At 40.9% G+C, this 24287-nt stretch overlaps 1 protein-coding gene across 10 annotated transcripts in view; it reads right to left on the reverse strand.

Moving 5' to 3' along the window:
- The window catches only part of KATNAL2 (katanin catalytic subunit A1 like 2), a 115728-nt gene that overhangs the window by 34044 nt on the left and 57397 nt on the right, over positions 1-24287 (reverse strand). For all 10 annotated transcript variants that reach the window (XM_035719174.2, XM_049112661.1, XM_049112662.1 and 7 more), the window contains 4 exons: positions 21840-21903; positions 21290-21408; positions 16238-16329; positions 13752-13862 (listed from right to left, as the gene is read on the reverse strand). In XM_035719174.2, coding sequence (XP_035575067.2) covers positions 13752-13862; positions 16238-16329; positions 21290-21408; positions 21840-21903 — 386 coding nt within the window. The remainder of the gene's footprint in view (positions 1-13751; positions 13863-16237; positions 16330-21289; positions 21409-21839; positions 21904-24287) is intronic.

The following is a 24287-nucleotide window of genomic DNA, read 5'->3' on the forward strand; positions in this document are numbered from 1 at the left end:
TCTCTCAACTTCTTAATATAAAATTTCCAAACAAATAGAAAAGTGGAATAAAACAATGGATATCCATTTACCTTCCACCCTAATTCAACGGCAGTTAACTGTTTCATCATATTTGCTTCATATCTATTTATCCAGCCAAGTTCTTTCAAAGTAAATTAAAATTACATCATGAAAGGCCACCCCTTAATGCTTTCACATTTCCCCCGATAAGGACATTTTCTTACATAGCTTCAGTACTATTATGACATCCAACAGAATTAACACTGAATGCATAATGTGCCTATTGCTCATTCCATATTCAAATGTCTCCAGTGATCCCCCAAATATCTTTTCCAACCCAAATCCAATCAAGGATCATGTATTACATATGGTTATATCTCCTAACTCTCTTATCATGTAGACCAATCTCCTTGTCCTGGCTTTGGACTTGGCCTTGACCAAGATAAGACACATTCTGGACTCACCTGATGTTTTCATCATGATTTTGTGTAACTAATTGGTTCTATGCCCTGTCATCTAAGATGGAATTTAGGTCCAAAAGCTTAATTAGAATCAGGGTAATGATTCTTGGTGAGTATATTTCATAGATGATGTCTTTATATTCAATACACCAGGATCCACAGGTTGGTGTGTCTCACCATTAGTGATGTGGTCTTATTGGGATCACCTGGTGACCACAGATATCTCCATTGTAAACATCTCTTCGCAAGTAGTAAGCATTCCATATACAATACGTTGGCACCTCGTGAATACCCCTTTCCCCATCCCCTCTCAACTAGTGGTTTTAGCATCTGTCAATGATCTTTGAATTGGTTATTTCATAAGACTGCAAGATAGTGATTTAAAATTTTTTTTCATTCCAAATGTATTATTTGGCACTGTTTGATAAAATAAGTTTTCCCTCATTAACTGGGGCTCTTTGGTCCCCTTGAATTACTGTGTGTATTAATAGTTCATTTTGAGTGTGAGTTTGTGAACTCTTTATATGTTAATATTTCAGGTTCTTAGAAGGAAAGGAAACGTCTATTTGATTTCCTAGTATAGAAATTAGGTGGTGCCTGTGTGTTGGTCTGGCATAACCATTAGTAAAGAGTAATGGTGAAAGCATCCTCACCAGATATTTCTCATTCATAAAGACACAAAACTTTCAGTGCATCTTCCTGTTTCTCTTACTCTCAATCTGAATCTCTGTGCTGATACTGCTCCCTTTTACCTTGAAAAATGAAAACACTCTTTCAGGGAGCATATGTGAATCCTAATGTGGTGAGACAAGATTTCTTTAAAACTTCTTTTCTTTACCTGTTTTTACTCCAGTCCTGAGCTGAGACTCCATAGTTTGGGGGTGCTTTACCAGCAGTTAACAATCACCTATTGCTTTTTTCCATTTGTTTTGTTCTTTATCAGCCAAGCCCTGTTGAAATTTTATTTCACATCAGAGACTCAGAGCTGCTCCCCCACCGCTGCCCGTGCAGCCATTCCCCATCTCAAAGCCAACATTTGTATTCAAGGCACAGAGTCAAGGAAACGTCACAAAACTCTATGAAATTATTTTTTGTGTTTGAAACCTTAATAAAAGCTTTTCCTTAAGTAGTAGTTCCTAAGCGGCAGGCACCAGCTTCAGCATTTTACAGATATTAACTCACTTAATCCTCACAACAACCGTCTGAGGTAAGTACTATTTTTATACCCATTTTAAGGTAAGGAAACTGAGGCATGGAGGTTGAGTTGCTTGCTTGAGGTCAGAAAGCTAGGGGATAGTGGCAGTGGATTTGAATCCAAACAGTGAGACCCCAAAGCATGCCCCTTGGGCACCCGTCTGATGCCAGCACAGTAACGGCAAGTAGACTGCTGACCATGATGAAATCTCAGGACCCCAAGGACAAAGAGAGGATCATAAAAGCTTCCGGGGAGAAAAAAAGCAGATTACAGACAAAGGATCAGTAATAAGACTTCTCATCAGCAATGTGAGACATTAAAGGAAAATAGAGCAATGCCTTCAGACTTCTGAGGAAAAATAATTTCCAACATAGAAGTCTGTATCTTGATCAGGCAACTAAGTTAGCGGACAGAAAAAAGATATGTTCAACACACGAAGCCTAAAAGTTACCTGCCACTCACCCTTTATCAGGAAGGTACTGAAAGACCAAAGGGAGAGAGTAAACCAAACCAAAGGGCTATACAAGATTCCAGAAACAGAAAGAAAAAGGAATCCCTGGGATGACGAGGTGAGGTGCCAGGGTCTCCTAATCCTACTGGGTGCAGAGGATCATCAGGTCAGGGTGGTGTTGGCAAGAAGATTCCAGCAGACATGTTTCCAAGAAGATGAAATGGATAAGAATACCAAGGATGTTTGAATGAATCCAGAGTGGATTTGGACAGCAGAGAATTGTGACTGAATGGAGGAGGTGGTGGGAAAGGAAAGATGGGGAGGGAGGGAACATGTAATGGAGAAGAAACCATTAAATTCACATTTTAGGAATTCAGTTCAGGTCAGCAATTCTGACCACTTGCCACCACGCGTGTTGTCCCCGCTAAGTCTCCAGAACACAGAAATTAATGAGACACGCTCCCTCCCTATAACTAGAGATACTACTAGGGAGGTTTTGGTCTTGGACTGCAGGAATGTTTAAACGTCGAAGATAAAAATGGGACTTGAGATCAGACTACAACCCAGGAAGGAAACAGACTGCCCTGAAGGAAACTGCAGAGCTGGGGGCGACAAGCAGTTGCTGTATTTCTTTCAAGGGCTTTCCTTGGGCCAGCTGCCCCTCCTTCAACGGCAGGAGACTGCCGAAGGGATGTTCTCTTATAGGGGTACCTTCTCCTGGGTCTCCCCATCCCGTCTAGAGTGACTTCTTATTGAAAGGAAGACCAGACCCCCAGCATGCCTTAGGAAAATGGAGTCATGCAGGAGGTGGGAAAACAATACCTCACTATAGATGTCTGTATTGATCAGCTAATGCCCTAAAGCAAGAGATTTACCTCAAAACTGCTTGTGGGCACAAAATAAGTGCAACTCTCTGACAGCCAGGTCTGATGAATGCACTTTTAATGACATCAATAATAATATAATCATACAAGGGAGGAAACAAAGGACAAATGGAATGTACCCAGGAATTATTCTTTATGCCAATATAGTTATATGAAAGAATTTAACGTGTGGCAACCAGAAAACACTCCCTTTAGCTCCTGCACTTTGATTCTTGACTAGTTATTCTGTTCTCATGTCTCCTTTATGTAGCTTATCTGGTGCTTTCATCACCTCAAAAGGTGAAAGCAACCAGCAGGAGTGACAGGAGACACAGCAGAGCCTCACAAGGCCTCAGGCCAGGCTGCTGGGCCTCTGATCACTGGCCTCCCAGAGAGGTGCCTGGGCCCAGGGGCCTTGGACCCCAGCCCCAAGGGCTTCTGCCCCACACCTGAACTCAGGGCCTTGCCTCAGCCCTTTGCCTGTCTCCCCTGTTAAACCATGAGGTTCCTGGGACAGAGATAATTCCAAATTGTACAGAATTTGAAAACAGAACATAATTCTATTTCATTCATTCAGTAGTTAAAACATATTAGGTTGAAACTATCAGCACAGCAGGAAGAAAAGAACTTTCAGGGGCAACTGGGTGGCTCAGTCAGTTAAGCCTGTGCCTTTGGCTCAGGTCATGATTCTGGGGACCTGGGATGGAGCCCCACGTAGGGCTCCCTGCCCAGTGGGGAGTCTAATTCTCCCTCTCCCTCTGTTCCTCCCTCTGCTTATGTGTTCACTCGTGCTCTCTCTCTCTCTCTCTCTCTCTGTCAAATAAATATTTTTTTAAAAAAGGAATCACGTTGTAAGCAGCCTTTGCAGTACATCCATAACCAACACAAAGGGAGAGATCATGGCGGCCCTTAAAGAGCAGAGTAAGGAACTGCAGTATTCTGTAGATAATGGGGAGCCAGTGAATAAAGCATTACTTTGTCTCCCACCGTGAACCCCACGTAAGCTGATTTTTATCTCCATTTCCCATGTGGGCCAAACTGGTCAGTTTGCTGTTCTCTGAATCCACGATTTGCCATCCTCGTTGAGCTTCTACTCACGCAATGTTCGCCTACTTTGACTCCCAAGAGCCAAGTCATTTTTACAAGCCTGGTTCAAGTGTGCTCTAGTCCAGAAAAGGCTTTTTTTTTCTTTCTTTTAAATTTCTGTTCTCAGAAATGGCCTCTTCCCTGTACAATTGTATTTTACTTATTGTTTGTATCATTCACAGAGGACTGGCTATATCCTCATCTCATATTATTTGTGTTTATATCTCATTCATTGTCCCAGCAGATAGTCAGGTTCCAGAGGCCAAGAATCATGGACCATAATCCATCCATCATGCAGAATACACAGACTAGGTGCTCAATAAATACTATTTGGATGAATGAATGAATTTTTGGTGCAGGGCTACTGTTTTCATGTAAAAGGGTCTGCTTCCTTAAAGCCCAGCATTTATATATGAAAGTTTATCTAATTTGTTGAAAATTAGCATTGTATAGTCATTAGCTCTAATTAATAGAGAAAGTCAGTATCAACTTGAGCAATGGGAATAAAACTTTCTATTTTCATCTTTAGTGAAGAAAATGGAAACAATGATTTTTAGGGGATGATTCATCAAACTCACTTAGCTAGGCAATGCTTTTGAAGATGAATTGAAAGATGCCCAGGGCACCTGGGTGGCTCAGTCGGTTAACTGTCTGCCTTGGGCTCAGGTCATGATCCCAGAGTCTCACGGTGGAGCCCCAAGTCAGGCTTCTTGTTCAGTAAGGAGTCTGCTTCTCCTTTTCCCTCTGCCCCTCCCTCAGCTTGTGCGCGCTCTCTCTCTCTCTCAAATAAATAAATATTTTTAAAAAGATGAGTCCCCAGGTGGGAGTCTCCAGCCTCTCATCTCCAGAGACTTCTCATTCTGAGGAGTGAATTCACAGGCCTGAGACAAGAGGATCCAGCAGGAAAGTCTAGAACATAATCAGTTCAGTTTATACCCTACCGATATTTGGGTTAAGAGCATCATTTCTTTATAATAAAGAGTAAAAATTACTTCTAATTACTACAATACCAACAAAGAAGATATAGTCCCATTACTCTTGCCAGCAAATATATTATCAATAATTGATTTTAAAAATGGGAAGATTGGGCAGCCCCGGTGGTGCAGCGGTTTAGTGCCACCTGCAGCCCAGGGCGTGATCCTGGAGTCCTGGGATCAGGTCCCACGTCGGGTTCCCTGCATGGAACCTGCTTCTCTCTCTCCCTGTGTCTCTGCCTCTCTCTCTCTCTCTCTCTCTCTCATAAATAAAGTCTTTTTTAAAAAATGGGAAGACTGTTTCCAGCAAAATGAAGAACTCTAGGTATCCAGAAATCTCTTGTTATAAAGCCCCTTTAAAAACGATGAATTGTAGAAAACACTTTTGGACACATGATAAATGAGCCCACAAGGGAGCAGGGCCAAAATCCTTGAGGACTAAAAATGAAGAGGAAGCTGAAAATCAACACTGAGCAGTTGAAGCTGAAGCTGTGTCTGACTTGGGTTGTTCGCCTCTTATTTACAAAAAGGTTCAGATCTGGAAGCTTACGTTTGGGGTAGCATAGGCAGCCTTGGGCCCATTCAAGATGGGAGGTGGAATCAAGGCCCATCACATAAAACAACCAGAGGACACATCCTCTGTGAAAGGGTGTGTTAGAAAAATATGTCCACTACCAAAGAAGGAACAGGAAACCCGTCTTGTACTTTAGGGTTGGGAAAAGTCTTCCTTCATAATTCAGAACTACAGACCTACCCCCGTGGGCAAGATCAGAGAAACCTTAAGTTGAGGATTGCCTTAAGTGGTCTAAAGCTTGATACAGTCCAACATACATTTTCTCTGGAAGGGCACATGCAAGGCTCACAGACAGAGTCTCCTTTATTAAATGTAATGTAAGCTCACCATCTAAAATGACACGACCGGTAACAAACCACCAGGAATGAAAGTAGGATGAACTAATGGAATTAGACTCCACTAATTTGGAGCATAAAATCATTGTGTTTAGGATGTATCACAGCTCAAAGGCAACCAAAGAGAAGGGAAGAGACTTTCACTTCTGACCAAGATGGAACAGCCCTCCCCTCCTAGAACCAAAAAAAAAAAAAAAAAAAAAAAAAAAAAAATCCCTGGACATGATAGAGCAAACAAGTACCAGGAAACACTGAAATAGGCTAGGCCCCCCCAGGACTTGAGGGATGATGTGGCTCCTCTGGATTTTCTTTCTGACTCTCGTATGCCCCTAGCAGGGTACTGGAAGCCACGCCCCAAAACCATTAAAATGCACAGGCAAAAGGCCATTCCCTTTATCCAAAGGACTATGAACACCTTTTTGATGATACCTGCTGGGAGCTGAGTCATGGTGGGAGGAGCGTGATTCAGCAGGCTGATGCCGTTTTAAAACCCTCAAGAAAAAGAAAAGAAAAATTGAATAATCATGGCCCACCCATAGAGTGGATTTCTACATGGAATTGGGCAGATTTTCAAACTTGTCCACAATATATGAAGGGAAAGAAAAAAAAAAAAACAGGCCATAAAACAAATGCATCCATGGAATGATCATATTTTTTTTTATCATGTGTGTGTACACTGGACACACACACAAGACTCTGGGAAGATTTATATTTGCCAGGGTATAGTTACAGGGGACCGTTCACTCTCTTTTTTTTAAAAAAAAATATTTTATTTATTCATTCAGAGAGAGAGAGAGAGAGGGAGACAGGCAGAGGGAGAAGTAGGCTCCATGCAGGGAGCCTGATGTGAGACTCGATCCTGGGACTCCAGGATCATATCCTGGGCTGAAGGCAGCGCTAAACCGCTGAGCCACCCGGGCTGCCCGGGACCGTTCACTTTCAAGCAATACCAAAGCATAGAAAATATTTTTAACAAACATGGATTACTTTTCTGCATAGCCAAAACAGTCAAAGTATTTCCCTCTTTGGGGGAAAAAAATTACCATGGAAAGCTGCACAGGCAACCGATGATAATAACTAAACCATTTTCACCAGGTGTATACAAAAATGCTCATACCTGTGTCACAATGGTAAGGTTATCAGTACTTTTTTTCTAGCTCTCAAATTACCCATAAAACAGTTATATTAATTTCATACTTTGTAAAATTTGGTTTTAAAATTATAGTTCATGTGTCAACCTGCTATTAAGAAGCAAAAGTAATGCCACAGGAGGCCAGGTTGAAAGACATTTATGTCTGACAGAACCAAGCAAATGGAGTAGGATGTGAAGGGGACAAGGGCAAGGTTACTAGTAGCCACCTCCTGCTTAGTCAGTCCTGTGCCTTCCCCACTGCACCCACTCAGCCACACCACACTCTTCTTTCCTGGTTGTGTCAGAGTCACCCATCAACCTCATGTGGACAATCACAGACTCCATACCATTGCATGGCATCGTGACGTCATGTATGGACAGAAGCAATCTCCAGCAAAACAGTCTGACTGACCACTGGTAGGGACCAAAATAACAGTGAACAGTAAAAAGCCTACAGGCATGATGGAATGCAACTGCAGTGAAAGATGCAGTCCTCAGATCAGACTGAGTTCATGCACACTAGTTTCCCAAAGCATTCTCAAATGGAACACTGGTCTTGTGAGATGCTCTTTGAGGAAAAGATTTTGGGGCCAAATAAGTATGGAAAATACTGCTTTCTCATAGCTTCTCTTGGAGAGTCCCAACACACAATAACATCTGAAAGGCACTAGGAAGTCCTGCCATGGGGGGACACCAGTTGTACTGTCTTTAATTCGATACCTCTTGAACTTGTTGATCACTAGATTCTACTCTTTGGATAAGGCTTACTGACCTATGGCAGACCACTCTCAGAGAGATGTTGGTCTAGAGGGTGATGACAGCCGAGGCATGAGCCTTTTCCCTGGAGCCCACGAAATGCATGGAGAGATTGTGGAAGAACTGGGGTTATATGTGCTGAGCTCTTAAATCGTATGCACATACTTTTATAGAACTATCACAGCAAAGAGAAGACAGATACAGGAAGAAGTCAGTTTACATAGGTAAGTTCTCACACATTTCCAGTGCAATAATCTCTTGGATCTTAAGCTTTCTTCTGAATAGCAGGATTGGGTTGATTTGTGTGTTTTTAATCCAAAGTTTGATCATACTCAGTGTCTGATTTTTAAGAAAGATAGTGGTATCTCTAGCCCTTCTGCAATAGAAAATAAGAGAGGAGTTTCATCATGCTTCACACATAAAATTTCCACACCTTATTTGTACAAACTACCATCAAGTTAAATAGACATCTAAAGATGGCATTTGCCTTAATGGCCTTGTTCAGTATTTTCTTTCCCTCTGGACTCTCAGGCCTGAGTTTGTGTGTACTTAACAACTGAGGCGGGTCAAATTAGCCCTAATTGTGCTCACTGAACATTTCTTACATGGCTGTTCTTTCAATGATAATACTACAAATGCAACATTTGTTATTCTCCTCATTGTTTATTTACACATCAAATGACACAGATGCTGCGCTGTTATTTCTTGCTTCCTTCTAGTCATCTCTGTGATGCTACAGATGAGAGAAGGTGCTCCTTGGAGCAGCATGAGTAAAAGATGCTGCATGCCATCTCACTGCCAAAAAGGGAAAAATGACTAACCCTTTGAGACAGAATGGACTCTCCAGGGAAAATGATAAGCTCACAAGTAGTAAACAATAGCTTAGTGCCCTGAAAGATGCTAGAGGTGAGAACTACCACTAGCCAACCATGAAGAATCTCTTTTGGGATTTTAAGATTGGGTTTTTATATAGTTTGGTATGATTTAGTTATTTCCCCCAGAAGGACAGTCTGCTTTAATCAGATAATTTTATTCCCTCATGTAAGACCCTGAAGCCAAGCTAAAGGTCTGTTCCAATATCTTCGATAAGAATGCAGTATTTCCTAATAGGTGAACTGGGGCAGTATGTAGCAAGGGGCTTAAAAACCACCCATATCCTTTTATACAGTAATCCTACTTCTGGAAATCTGTCCTAAAGAAAAAAAATAAATTTTGGTCAAAGATTTTTATTCAAGGAAGTTCATTTCAGTGTTATTTATAATAGGGAAAAGTTGGGAGCATCATATATGTTCAACAGGAAAGGAATGATTAACTAAATTGTGGTATATTCACATGTGGGAATTTTGGACAGCCATTACAAAATCCAATTTTCAAAGATTATTTAATGACTTTGGAAATGTTCTCACTATAATGTTAAGTAATGAAAGCAGGACACTAGTGGGAATACAAAATGTACAACCTCTATGGAGGGAAATTTGGCAATCTCTACTATAATTTCATGCACATTAACCCTTTGACCCAGCAGTTCTATTTCCAGGAACCTGTCCCAAAGATACACTGGCAAATACACAAAGTGATATATGCACACTATTATTCATTGCAGCATTATACATAATAGCAAGAGTAGGAATAACCCAAATGCCCATCATCAGGTGATTGGGATAGATTATCATGTGCACAAAATGGAACATACACAGCTGTAAAGGGAGAGAGGAAGAACTTTCTGCTCAGAACATTTTGTCTAAAAAAAATTAAAGATACAGAACAATTTATATAATATGCCACCTTATCTGTTAGTTAACCAAATTCAATTATTTTATGAAGTTAAAAAAAAAAACACCTTGAGAGTTCATCAGTGGGGCATGTGACATTTGTCTCTATATAGTGTCTGTCACTTACTTCTGTTCAATGAGTCTCGGCTAGGGATGATTTTATCTACCAGGGAACATTTGGCAATGTCAGAAAGCAAATCTTGGTTGTTACAATGGGGGGTCGTGCTACTGGTATCTTGCAAGGAAAGGCCAGAATGCTACTCAGCCTCATACAATGTGCAGGACAGCCCCCACAGCAAAGCATTATCTGCCCCAAAATGTCAGTAGTGCTGAGGTTAAGAAATCCTGAATTAGTACTTCCATCTTAGGCTAAGTATGTACCATCTTCCTCACCAAAATGTTGCTGTCATGAGAGTATTGGTACTATTAATGAGAAACTCTGTTACATACACAAATATGAAATATATCTACATATGAGGATTAAGTGAATATTAATATGAATGTTAAGAACTAAGATTTTCACAATTAGAGAAAAGATACAAATAAAAAATCAAATAATTTAGCTCTTATAATCTTAAATTCAAATGGGAAATACTTGTATAAAGTCATTATTTGCTTCTTTTGAAAACTATGCATTTCCCTATTTCTGCCCAATCAGAAGGCCAAGAAGCAATGATAACCCAGTTAGCAAGGAGCACCCCTTATCGTGAGATTGCCATCTCTAAATATTATTTTTCCCATTAAAGGATACAAGGAGTGCAATCCAGACAATTTAGATGTATCCAGGACAGTCTCCCTGGCAATCAAGTCAGTGGCGAGTGGGAAAAAAAAGGGAAGGTGGTCTGTTCAGACTAAAGGACACTTAAGAGAAAAACCAATTACAAAATGCAAACCTTGCTTGGATTCTGGTTCAGTAAATCAATTGTAAAAGGACATTTTGGAACAATATGGGAAATCTGGATATAAACTGGGTATTAGATGATATGGAGAGATTACTGTTAATTTTGTTGGGGAGTGGTAATGACATAGTACAGTCATGTAAGAAAATGTCCTTTTCGAAAAAAAATATGTGTACTGAAGTACATTTGTGAGAAGTAACATGATGATGGGCACATGACAATCTGGGATATACTTTAAGGTACTGCAACAAAACGAGGGAGGGGCAGGCACAGATTAAATCAATTGGGCAAGATGTTAGTTACCGAAACTGGGAAATGGTGGGTATTTTTCCACTTCTATATTGTCTGTTTGGAGTTTTTGAGGATAAGAAGTGGTTTTTTGTTTTTGTTTTTTTGTTTTTGTTTTTTGTTTTGTTTTGTTTTGAGCCCAGCATTGCTCAAGGATGGGTCAGAAAGAACACATTGGTTCCAAGGTACATTGTAATGATGCAGGCAAAGCTCAAAAGCATGTGCATATTTGCCATTTACCTTCATGAAGGGCAATTCTTTTGGAAAAGCCTTCTAAGCTTCTTTAACATTTGATTGGTTGCCTTTTTTTCTTCCTTGATCATCTTATTGGGGGTTTACCCCAAAAAAAAACCCGATTTCCCACCTCAGGGAAATTGCAGCAGCACAGTAACTTCCTCAACAAAGTCCTAGGTAGTCACTGGGAATAGAAGAGAACCTTCTGTGTAGGTCTCCTTGGGGAGCACAGACATTCCCAGAGCCATGCACCCTCTCCCGTTGACGACTCCCATAGTCCCCCTTGGACAGGAGTTAAAGTGCTAATGATTGACCCTATTTCAAATGGATGAAGCAATGGAGATTCTCTGAGGGATTTTACAATCACATTGAAAATGACAGTTCTCTGCTTGGACTCCACTCTAATATTTGTATGTAAATACCTCTATTGTGAACATATAAAATGTGGATCACCTTACACATTGGTGAAATTGGGTAAATTCAAGGGAAGGTGGAACTAGGTTGAAATTAGGAATTGATTTAAAATAATAGATTGCATATGAACATCATCTTCTCTCTCTCTTTTTTTTTTCATCTTTTTTCAGTGACTTCTTTGCGAGCAAGAGAAACAACAGAAGAGCTTTTGTTTTCATCTTTGAATGTGGAAACAGAAATGGTAGGGGTGAGGGTGAGGAAATAGTGTCAGAAGTCTCAGCTCTGTTGCAGATTTGCTGTTGACTTTGGGTAGATTTACCTTCCTTAACCTTGGTCCCTGTCTGTGAATGGGAAGAACAGCATTTCCTTATCTGTCTCCTGTCTTACCTGCAGCTCAAAAGAAATAATGTATGTGAAGATATTCTTGGAACTATAAAGGGATTATAATTGTTTTTTAAATATACTCTCCAAGTAAATACTGTTTTTCCCTCATCAACATCTCTTATTTCCCAATTCCACTTCTAGAATTGTTCATAAACCACTCTGGGATATGGTTTGAATAAAAGACTCTGAGACTAGATTATATTTTCAATTAGAAATTATTTAGCTTCCTATTTACTATGCAACATTAAAGATTTTACTCCTAATTTTTTAAAACAAGTTTGATTTTAATACCATTATAAGTATAAACATATTATTTCTGGAATATTCCTTGAATCCTGCCTGAAGACTTTAGCATTTTATAGTTCTCTGCAAAGCCCTGCTTAAATATAGTAAATAATTTGACTTGAAAGTTAAAATGTCCATTTTTAAAAAAATTTTTTATTTATTTATTCATGAGAGAAACAGAGAAAGAGAGAGAGGCAGAGACACAGGCAGAGGGAGAAGCAGGAAGCCCAACATGGGACTCGATCCCGGGTCTCCAGGATCAGGCCCTGGGCTGAAGGCGGCACTAAACCACTGAGCTACTCGGGCTGCCCTGTCCTTTTTTTTTTTTTTTTTAAGATTTTTATTTATTTGGAAAAAAAAAAAAAGGGATCCCTGGGTAACGCAGCGGTTTAGCGCCTGCCTTTGGCCCAGGGCGCGATCCTGGAGACCCGGGATCAAATCCCACGTTGGGCTCCCGGTGCATGGAGCCTGCTTCTTCCTCTGCCTGTGTCTCTGCCTCTCTCTCTCTCTCTCTCTCTCTGTGACTATCATAAAAAAAAAAAAAAAAAAAGATTTTTATTTATTTGGGCAGCCTGGGTGGCTCAGTGTCTTAGTGCCGCCTTCAGCCCAGGGTGTGATCCTGGAGACTTGGGATCGAGTCCCACGTCGCGCTCCCTGCATGGAGCCTGCTTCTCCCTCTGCCTGTGCTGTCTCTGCCTGTATCTCTGCCTTTCTCTCTCTGTATCTCTCATGAATATGTAAATAAAATCTTTAAAAAAAAGATTTTTATTTATTTGAGTGGGGGGAGAGCACAAACAGGGGGAGAGGCAGAGGGAGAAGGAGAAACAGGCTCCTCACTGAGCATGGAGCCCAACATGAGACTTGACATGGAGCTCGATCCCAGGACTCTGAGACCGTGGCCTGAGCTGAAGTCAGACACTTAACTGACTCAGCCACCCAGGCACCCCAAAATGTCCATTTTAAATATTGTTAGTGGGCAGCCCCTGTGGTGCAGCAGTTTGGAGCTGCCTGCGGCCTGGGGTGTGATCCTAGAGACCAGGGATCAAGTCCCACATCGGGCTCCCTGCATGGAGCCTGCTTCTCCCTCTGCCTGTGTCTCTGCCTCTCTCTCTCTCTCTCTGAATAAATAAATAAAATCTTTAAAAAATAATAAAATAAAAAAAATAAATATTGTTAGTGGTAGGCAGAGTTATGTTATGTTGTTATGTTATGTATGTTATGTTCCTCCTACTGAGGCAGATTCTGTCCTCTACAAATCACAAGGACTGAGGACTTGACCAGGAAAGACTTCAGGTTACTCTTCCAGGGGTGGAACCAAACAAACCTTTGCCCAAAATGGTCAATATAATGTCTTCATCCATACTCAGTGGCTCATGAAATGTATTCAAGAGGCACCTGAGTGGCTCAGTCAGTTAAACATTGGACTCTCTATTTCGGTTCAGGTCATGATAATCAGGGTCATGAGATCAAGCCCCACATCGGGCTTCACACTAAGTGGAAAGTCTGCTTGAGATTCTCTCTTTCCATCTCTCTTCCTCTGCCCCTCTCCTGCTCACTCTTTCTTTATCTCTCTCTCTCTCTCTCTCTCTCAAATAAATACATCTTTTTAAAAAGTGTATTCAAAAAAATGTATTCTAAAATCTCTTACCATGGCAGGTTAGAGGCTGCTAAGACAAACACGAGATCCTCTGAGCGAGCCAGCCCATCCATTTGCACTAGTAACTCTGTCTTCATCCGAAGGCTTCCTTCATGCTCTCCCCTACAGAGACACAGAGGTGAGATTCTCCCAAGACACAGAGCCTTTGCTTCCAGGACAGGAGTGGCACTCACAGCGATGAATCAGTGCCCGTAGAACAGGTTCTCTGCCTCATTCTTAGGAGCCACTCATACTAGAGTTGGAGGAAGCAAGCGCTTTGGTACTGTTTTCACGTAGAGGGTGGTAGAAAGGAAATAAATGAATATAGTGGCAATAATGAAAAGAAAACCAACAGTTGGTAGTTAAAGAGAAAACAGCTGAAGGGTAGAAAGATCCCTGATGGATTTAATGCAGCCTTGCTGTGTCTACCTGCAGTACTACTTGCCCTTGGTAAGAACGCTATAATTGAGAAGAATCCTTTCATTTCTATAGCAGACATGAATGTACTTTTATACACAGCATTTCTTTTAATATAACTTGTGGATATAATCTACTGAAGAAGAGAGATGAGCTACTACAATGAATCTGTTGCATTCTTGTCTAATAAGAGGCAAGATAATGACGTGGAAAGTATGCTTTCCTGGCACAGCAGATGAGGGCTGTCTTCTGTGCAAATTCACCCTCTGAGCCCTACCTCCACCATGGCCAAAGACCCTTCCACCAAGAAAGAGCTCACTACAGGACCAAACAATCTAAATTGGCTCTAAATACTGACCATGTTCAGCAGGCTTTCCTTCCTCCTCACTTATATAGATTGACGATAAAAAAATGCCTTTCTTAAAAAGAAAAAGATTTTACTTATTCATCCATGAGAGACATACAGAGAGGCAGAGACATAGGCAGAGGGAGAAGCAGGCTCCATGCAGGGAGCCCGATGTGGGATTCGATCCTGGGATCCTAGGATCACGACCTGAGACAAAGGCAGATGCTCAACCACTGAGCCACCCAGATGCCCCCCAAAATGCCCTTCTTGGACAATACAGCATTCAGCCTCTCATCTCTGCGTGTGAATGGTGGCAGCATAGATTAGGCATGTGTTTTTTTAAAAACTGTGCTGCTCACTGTCATACAACCTTTTTCTAAGAGAAAGGACAGTCTCACGGGGTAGTTTTATATTTATTTAGCATTCACTCATGATTATTCTTTTAACATCATATGACCCAAGAAGTCTTCAGAGCACCTGATCCCTTGAAGACTCTAGTTTTCGAGTTCAAGTTCCAGACAAGGAAGCTGACATTCAGCTCAAAACCTGGAGCACTCTCAAAGATAGCTGATGAAGTCTCCTAATGCGCACTTTCAAAGCTGTGGGGAACCCTAAAAATGGAGATCAACAAAGCGAATGGAAGAACAAGTGCACAGATAACAATAGTAAGGCAGGCCAGGTGGGCTGGGTCTTCGCAGAGGGAATGACCACTGGGGTGGTCTGTCTTCTGGGTGCCCAGCTGGGTGCCTATGCACTTGTCTGTAGAAAGAGACAGGGTGTCCCAGCCTAGCTGCCTAGCACCCATTAAGCCATGGCAATTGTCCCATTTAAATCAATGCCATGCCTCTTGGGTGCATCTTAATGGTTCTTCTTCTGTTAGGAAAATGATCTTCAACAAGTAAAATTTCATAAATTATATTGTAGTTATATGTCCAAGAAGCTAAATATTTGCCTTTTATTACTATTAGCTCTGCCTTGATGATGGACCATTAGAGGCCATTAAAAAATGCAGCTGCGTTGAGATTTCCCAGAGACCTATTTTTCCAAGCCAGGTTTAGTAAAAAGCTTCAAAGAAGAATACTTCTGATGAAGACAAAAAGACTTTAACACACACACACACACACACGTACACACACACAGCAGGCTCATTGCAGTCTGAGATGTGTTCTTTCCTACAGGGGACATTAGTGGACATTTAATCTTTAGAGATAACATATGTGACAGATGTAAAATCAGACAAGCTGAGCCACAACTGTGGCTGATGTCACAGAGAAGTGGTGGCTTCCCTGGCCTCACACACCTTGTCAAGGGCTTCCTCTTGGGACTTGGCCTTTGTAGCCCCGTTCCCCACATGCAGCCCCTCTGGCTCCAGAGGAGGTGGTCACAGGCAGCTATTTTGAGCCAGCAAGACCGTTATGGCAGCCTGGGATTGTGGGGCTGGGTGATCTTCAGGCCTGAAAACCACTCTGTGGGGAAAGGGGGAGGGAGGATGACATTTCCTCCGGTTATAAAAACTACTTAAATCAGCTATTCAGTTAACAGGATCTAATTTAAAGACCTTTCCATGTGTCTGCAGAAAATTTGTGGGCTTATTAATAGGCTCATTCTGCTGGTAAATGTCGATGAGCTTCCGACCATCAAACACACTTACAAGAGGGGAGAAGTGATGACCAAAAACAAAACAAAACAAAACAAAACAAAACAAAACAAAACAAAACAAAAAAACCCCTGTTACCCAGGAGCCGTGCCTCTCTGACTCATCACTGACTCCAGCTCGTCCAGGAAGATGGTGGAGGGGGCGTGATAGCGGGCAAGTTCAAATAACACCTGGTTGGGAGAAAAGCAACCACATGTTCAAACTCATATACTTAAGTTAAAGTTCACATATGCTCCCAGAGATTAAAAGCTTAGGATGGCTGTAATATTAAGCATATATAAATAAATGTTAAGCACTCTGTTCTTTCATAATAACTTTATGATCTTTGCAATTATTTCTCCTTAGCACAACCCCATGGATGGTGCAATTATTTCCATTTATCACTTGATAAAATTAGAGCCAGAGAGAGTTAGTGGTTAGCTAAGGATTACTAATCATAAGTGGGAGAGCTTAAGATAAACCTCAGTTCCTGAGCTTCTAGTTAGTTAGGTAGCCCCTGAGACTCCCTGCCAATCACATGTTCCACATGGACACAAAAGCCTTGGAATGTGTAAAGTCATCTGATGACTTTCCTTTAACCTTTAGGGACAATGAGGGTTATTCTCAGAAGGAAGAACTGTAGGAAGAGGATACAGTTCGGGTCATGGGTAACAAGGCTGAAAAATTTTGCTCCTTTCTGCTCTCCAAATTACTCCATGGGGTCCCCATATAACTCCAGACACTGTTGTTTGGTAGGCTCAGGTACTTGAAAGCAATTCCCAATTGAATAAAATGTTCCATTCCAAAATAAAATATTATAGACTGTACAAGAACAGGAAAGCAGCCAGCAAAAGAACAGACATATAAAAACAAAATAAAGAGCTCTAAAGGGAGATGTGGTGGTGATGAAAAGAGTATAAAAAACTAAACCTTTTTTTTTTTTAACCTTGAAACTGATCTCTTGAGCACCATATACAATTCTTCACTGGTTGATCGGAGAAAGCAGTAGAGATTTAGAAAAGAATAGAGGTTCTTTAATAGGCATAGGGGATTTATTCTCCATGTCACTTAGCACTAGCAAAGCATCACAGAATAAATAGGAGAAGAGCCCAGAAAAGGCCAGATTGTGGTTTTCATGAGTAGTGGCAGGTTATACCTTACAGGTCTCCCTGTCACTGAGTGGAAATTCCTCACCTTCACCACTTCTTGCACATATGGTGCATCCATGCTCATCCTCAAGTATTTTTCTTTCACAGAATCCTATTTCATTCGGCCAAGACAATTGGCTCAGCCTAATGAACTGAGAGAACAGTGTCAATGCTGGGACATGCATCACAAATGCCTTTTAGACACAATAGAGACCCTCTCATTAGAAGCCAGTAACTTGTTTTTCTTATCACAAAAAAAAAAAGAAGCCCAAATATAACTGATATTAAGGATGACTACAACAGCATCAAACTACCCAATGAAAAGTAGAATATCAGAACTCTTTAATAGAAGCATACATGTTTTTTAGGTGCTCCCTAATGTGCAGAAAGACCAAGAGGTTCTACAAGACCAAACATCTAATTGGAAGGAGAACCACATATGGAGCCTATGTCTCCATATTGACCATACCACTGCTCTTTCCAGTGCCAGAGAATATATAGAATTCCAGATAAGTGCTCGGAAGCATTAGTCTAAAATTTTGAAAAGTATTTGGAGGAAGTTAAATCATATGATTAGGGGGCAGAGGGACAGTGTTGAAAGATGTAAGCACCAACAGGTGTGTGCATTTGCTAAAGAGACCACTCAACTATTCAATAGCATCAATTCCTAGGAGGCATGAACATTAGGAGGGGAGGGAGGAACATAACCCAAAGATTCCCTATAAATAACTTTTTAATTGGAATAGAAAGAGAATCAAATGGTAGGAAAGAGTCTCTGATTTAGGGGAAGGTCCTGAAGGGCTCTCTTTATCTGAAAGCTTGATAGTAAAGATCTTGACAGCATGACCAAGATTTTCCAGGTGAGGATCTTTCAAAGAGCTCAGAAAATAATATCCGAAAGGATAGAAGATGAGATCCTTCAAGGTTAGCAGAGGTTATCTGTTTTCCTCTTGAATTATTTTTTTAAATATTCAACCAAAAATGCATTTCACAGAAAAAAAGAGAATACAAATACAAACCTATAAAAAGATGCTCAAGTTCATTCAGAATTAAATAAATGTATATTTGAGAACTGAAAAATTAATTTCATTATCAGATCGACAACAATTTTTTTTTTCGACAACGATTTTTAAATTTGTGTTAGCCAGGGAAGGCAAAGCAAACATGCACATCACTGATGGATGTGTAAACTGGTGCAATGCTGTTGTCAGGCAGTTTGGCAATCAGTGATTTTTTATTCTCTGACCTAGCAACTCTACTTCAGAGAAACTGTCCTACACTACTATGTATGCAAGGACATATATATAGTAAGACGGTTTACTGTAGCTGTGTTCGTGATAACAAGAGACTAGAAACAACCTAAATGTCCATTAAGAAGAGACTAGTCAGGGCAGCCTGGGTGGCTCAGCAGTTTAGCCGCTGCCTGTAGCGCAGGGCGTGATCCTGGAGACCCAAGATCGAGTCCCATGTCGGGCTCCCTGCATGGAGCCTGCTTCTCCCTCTGCCTGTGTCTCTACCTCTCTCTCTCTGTGTCTCTCATGAATGAATGAATGAATGAATAAATAAATAAATAAAATCTTAAAAAAAAAAGAAAAAGACTAGTTAAATACGTTTTAGTATATGCAGGCAATGAAATACTGTGCAGACTTATAAAAGAACATGTTCTGTCTATAATAGTGTGGAACAATACCCAAGTTATATTGTTGAGTGTGGAAAAAAACCAAAAGGTATATATATTGTTGAGTGTGGAAAAAACCCAAAAGGCATGTGTAGTATGTTCCTACTTGTATTTAATAAGGAAGGGAGATATAGATGAAGTTGTTGGTATTAATATAGATATAGATACATGTTCTGGAAGACTGCACTAGCAAACTACAGTAGTTGCCTGTGGGGAGAGGGCTCAGGGGTCTATATGCCCTTTTGTACCCCCCCTTTTTTTTCAAAAATACTATTTTTAAAAAAGATTTATTTATTTATTTTAGGGGGGGGAGGGGCAGAGGGAGAAAATCCTTAAGCAAATTCCCTGCTGAGCATGGAGCCTAACACAGGGCTGGATCCCAGGACTCTGAGATCATGACCTGAGCCAAAATAAAGAATCAGCCTTGGGGGAGGAATCTTTTCCTCATCCTTAGAATTCTAACAAAATTATACTGAAGCAAAGGAAAATTTAAGTGACTAAAATGCTCATGCAGAATGGAGAGTCCTTATTAAATGACTTTTCTGGCTGTCTAACATTAAACAAAACAATTCTTGTAGTGGTTTCTATTTTCATTAAGAATATTCATAAAACGGAAAAAAAAAGAATATTCATAAAACGGGCGCCTGGGTGGCTCAGTCAGTTGAGCATCTATCTTCAGCTCAGGCTATGATCCCGAGGTCCTGGGACTGAGCCCTGAGTCAGACTCTCTGCTCAGTGGGGAGTCTGCTTCTCCTCTGCCTCTTCCCATGCTCATGCTTGCGCTCTTGCTCTCACTCTCCCTTTCTCTGAAACAACTATTCATAAAATATTTGAATTTCTTCTTCTGTTTAGAGAAGTCCTGTCCAGGGAACATAATGTAATTTTTCTTTGAGCATTTTGCAGTGTTTTGTGCTTAAAGTTGTAAAAACCACTTTTCATGACAGGAGATGAATCTAAACTGATTCAGGGGGCATCTTGTAAAAGTTTTATTGTTCCTCAGCACGTAGAAATGGAATGTTAAAAAAAATAAGTCTTCAGGCTGATGAAGATTTTATATAGTTAGTTGGATTTTAGCTAATTGAAATCAAGTCAACTAGAATCACACAGAACCCACAAATTTAGGAACAGGTAAGTTCACACCCCACCTTTGGACCCGGCACTAAGACTCAAAGAACAAAGAAACAGATGTCAACATGGATTTCCACAAATTACAGTCTTGAAGGGGTGATAAAATTCATAAAAATTTACACATTGAAGTAACTAGAGAAAAGTATCAAAGAAATAAAGAATGGATCATTTTAGGTAAATCAATCCTATAAGAATATTCTACTATGACTTTCAAGTAAGCCATAATATTTTAGAAATGAGTCATCCAAGGGAATGTAACTTAAGCATAATATTTTAGAGTAAATTCCTTTCAGAAAATATATTGTATTTACATTGACTTAGTATTGATTACCTAACCAGTTGTTTTACGGAATTCAACAGTTTAACAGGATTTCTGAGAAGGACCCACCTTACACTGAGGCATAAATCATAACAGGAGTTCTCATAAGGTGACTGGAAAGTATAGTAAAATTTTATAATATAATTTTATATTATATTTTACATAAAATATATTTTATATTTCTCTCCTAAGGAGAGGAAGAAAACTGTAAGGCTATGGGGCACTGTGGGGGAAAGTTGCTCAGAGCATCTGAAAAAAAATAATTGTTTTCAATTTCTTGATTCTTTGTGAGAGTATTTATTGTAGGGACTAGCATATAGTAGTAGCCTCTCAATAAATGTTAACCGAATATACTGCACATGTTTAATAATAGATGGTTCTTGAATGAAGAAAAAAAAATATTCCACTTCATAAACAACCTTTGTCCCAGCTTCCACTGCTAAGCCACGTGAATCAAAAAAGGACTATTGGTCATGTTCCCAGAAGAAAGGAGATGGTGTTTTGCTGATGGGGACAGGATTAGTATCCACACATAATAGTCAGTCCATCTCCTGGGCTTTTGGTAATCAAGATCCAGGATAAATTCTAACGTATAAATCATTTAAAAACAAATAAGCTCTAACATCATTTTGTACCACTATGTCCTGCTGGAACTTATTCTAAAAAAAACAAAATCAAGGGAACCCTGGGTGGTGCAGTGGTTTAGCGCCTGCCTTTGGCCCAGGGTGCGATCCTGGAGACCCGGGATCGAATCCCACGTCGGGCTCCTGGTGCATGGAGCCTGCTTCTCCCTCTGCCTATGCCTCTGCCTCTCTCTCTCTCTCTCTGTGACTATCATAAATAAATAAAAAATTAAAAAAAAAATCAAGAATTCCTACCCGAACAAGTTTTTCTGAATCCCCTCTCCATTTGCTGACGATGGTAGATGCAGAAATGTTAAAGAAGGTTGTTTTGCACTCCGTGGCCACAGCTTTGGCCAGCAAAGTCTTTCCTGTCCCTAGAGACACATGGGGAGCAAACGTGAGTGACACATGAACTCCATGCCTCTGCACACAAACACAAGTCAGTTTCACAAGTTAAAAAGGAGGTAGTTACCCAGTGGTCATTAGCCCCAGTCCTGAATGAGGATAGATAGTACAACTCTGCATACACACTTAATACCAAGACCAAAACAGAGGGGCACCTGGGTGGCTCAGTCAGTTGGGTGTCTGCCTTTGGCTTGGGTCATGATCTCAGGGTCCTGGGATCAGAATCCCATGTTGGGCCCCCTGCTCAGTGGGGAGCCTGCTACTCCCTCTCCCTCTGTCCCTCCCTTCTGCTCATACACATTCTCTCTCTCTCTCTCTCTCTCCCTGACTTTTTCTCCCAAGTGGATAAATAAAATCTTTAAAAAAAAAAAAAAAGACTAAAACATAAAGATTCCTTTACCTGGAGGGCCATAGAGCAGTAGTCCTTTCCAGGGGGAAAGAATTCCTGTAAACAGCTGTGGGTACTATGGAAACAAGGAACAAAGATGAGGTTTGGTATCAGGATGTCAGCCGTTTGCACAGACAAATGAATGAAATTGGACTGATACACAGTTCAACTCAAAGAGTCAAGCCTTTTCTTACGGCTGCCCACTTCTACATCTTATTTATCCCAGTTTTCCTTTTGCACTCAATAGCAATGCCTGGTTTAATTTTTGTGGCTTTTTAAAAAGAGCGATTTTTTAAAAAGATTTTACTTATTTATTCATGAGAAATACAAAGAGGCAGAGATTTATGTAGGCAGAGGGAAAAGCAGGCTCCGTACAGGGAGCCTGATGCGAGACTCAATCCCAGGGCCCAGGGATCACAATCTGAGCCAAAGGCAGATGCCACCCAGGTGCCCCAAAAAGAGCAATTTTTTTAAGGAAAAGAAAGGCATATGTAGGTACTTTTCCTGCAAACATAACATCATTTCCCCCAGAGTTCTATATACAGGGTATTTGGCAGTCTTTTAACTTTGGGAACCAGGAATGCCCTCTCAGATAAACACTTAACCCAACAAACAAAGGTGCCTGCGAATAAAGCACAAAGCTGTGGCAAAGCTTGATTAAGAAGTTGGGAACATTCGGTGCTGAATGTATTATGAGATACTGACTCCAAACAGGACATGCATGGACTTCAGTGGTTCTCTCCCATTAGGTCAAATTCAGGCAGCCTTGGAGGGCAGAAAGAGATGATAGAGAACAAGAGAGAAGGAAAAACAATAGTAAAATTATAACTAGCTATTAGGTTCTTGCTGACGCTAATACCAAATTCTCGATGCCATCACATACAAAGCTTCTCACCCCATGGAGATAACCTATCCAGGGTTTCAATGAGGTGCTCTGCCCTTTCCCAGAAGACTTTTACTATAGAGTCAATGAGAGGAAAGGGTGAATGAATTTCTACTAATTCTGAATACCAGTATATTTCTTTCTCCTGTGTCTGAACACAGGAAGAAAGAGGTGGGGAAAGACGATCCAAAATCATTGATTTTTGTCTCATTTGAATAGAAGCAGCCAAAAATCATGGGCTTCGTGGGCTCCCTGGTAAGAGTAAAGAGATTTTTTAATATAATAAACGTGTTATCTTGACTGCGGGAGGTTCCAGAAAATGGTCACAAATTATCTGCAGCTCCTTCCACTGAGAGACAGAGTGTATTTCTCCACCATTTGAGCCTGGAGTTGGCCTTGTGACTTTGGCCAATGAGATATCAGCAAATATAAGAAGGGACTTGAAAATATAAGGACTCGGGCAGCCCGGGTGGCTCAGCGGTTTAGCGCCTGCCTTCAGCCCAGGGCATGATCCTGGAGTCCTGGGATTGAGTCTCATGTCGGGCTCCCTGCATGGAGCCTGCTTCTCCCTCTGCCTGTGTCTCTGCCTCTCTCTCTCTGTGTGTGTCTCTCATGAATAAATAAATAGAATCAGAAAGAAAGAAAGAAAGAAAGAAAGAAAGAAAGAAAGAAAGAAAGAAAGAAAGAAAGAAAGAAAGAAAGAATGAATATATAAGGACTCTAAGAAGAGACGTGGGAAATGCTGTTGGATTGTGACCGGCCCTTTCTTGCTTCTGTCCAGGAAGCCTGTGCCACCAACAGGAAGAAGACAGGCCTGCCTGCTGGAGGATGAGAGGCACATGGAGGAAAGTCTCAGTCATCCCATCTATTCCAGCTTTCCTGGTCATGCTGGCTGATGCCCCAGACATGTGAGTGAGCCCAGTACCACATAGAAAAGAGATGAGCTGGCCCCACTGAGCCCAGCCCAGATTGTCTACAGCTACAACTGTACACAGTCATTTATTTGTGCAGAGTAAGGCATGAAGTTTTGGGGTGGTGTGTCATACAGCCAAAGCTATGTGGTACCCAGACTTTCTCATCACACAGTTGTAAACCCAACATAGAAATTCTTATTTTTCTATTCTCCTTCCTGTTTAGTGAACCACTCTGAACAAAGACTTATTGGGAAAAAGCAATGAGCATTACACGATGGCTTTACTGGCCAGTGCCCTGGAAGGGGCTGTCTATTCTTTACAAAAAATGAAAAGCAAAACCCCAGAAGATGGAGAGGGAGAGGCGTAAGATCTATAGGAACAAAGTAAGAGGCCCTCTCCTACAGGAGGTATTTCTACTATAAGTATATTTTTAGGGAGGCAGGCTATTCAAAACAATCTATAGTAACTAACAAATCATATATATTATAATCTTAGATCTTAAATAATCACTTGAACAGACCCCTGCCTTGAACCAATATGTGACACGATTTCAAATTGCCTACAATGGACCGGGCCTTGGTACTCCAGTGTTTAACCAAATATTGTGACGCAGGCAAAAAGTTAACTCGATGACAGAAGAACATCCTGTCCTTCTCTTCCTTT

Source organism: Canis lupus, chromosome 7, assembly GCF_003254725.2.
Source record: "Canis lupus dingo isolate Sandy chromosome 7, ASM325472v2, whole genome shotgun sequence".
Classification (NCBI taxonomy): domain Eukaryota; kingdom Metazoa; phylum Chordata; class Mammalia; order Carnivora; family Canidae; genus Canis; species Canis lupus.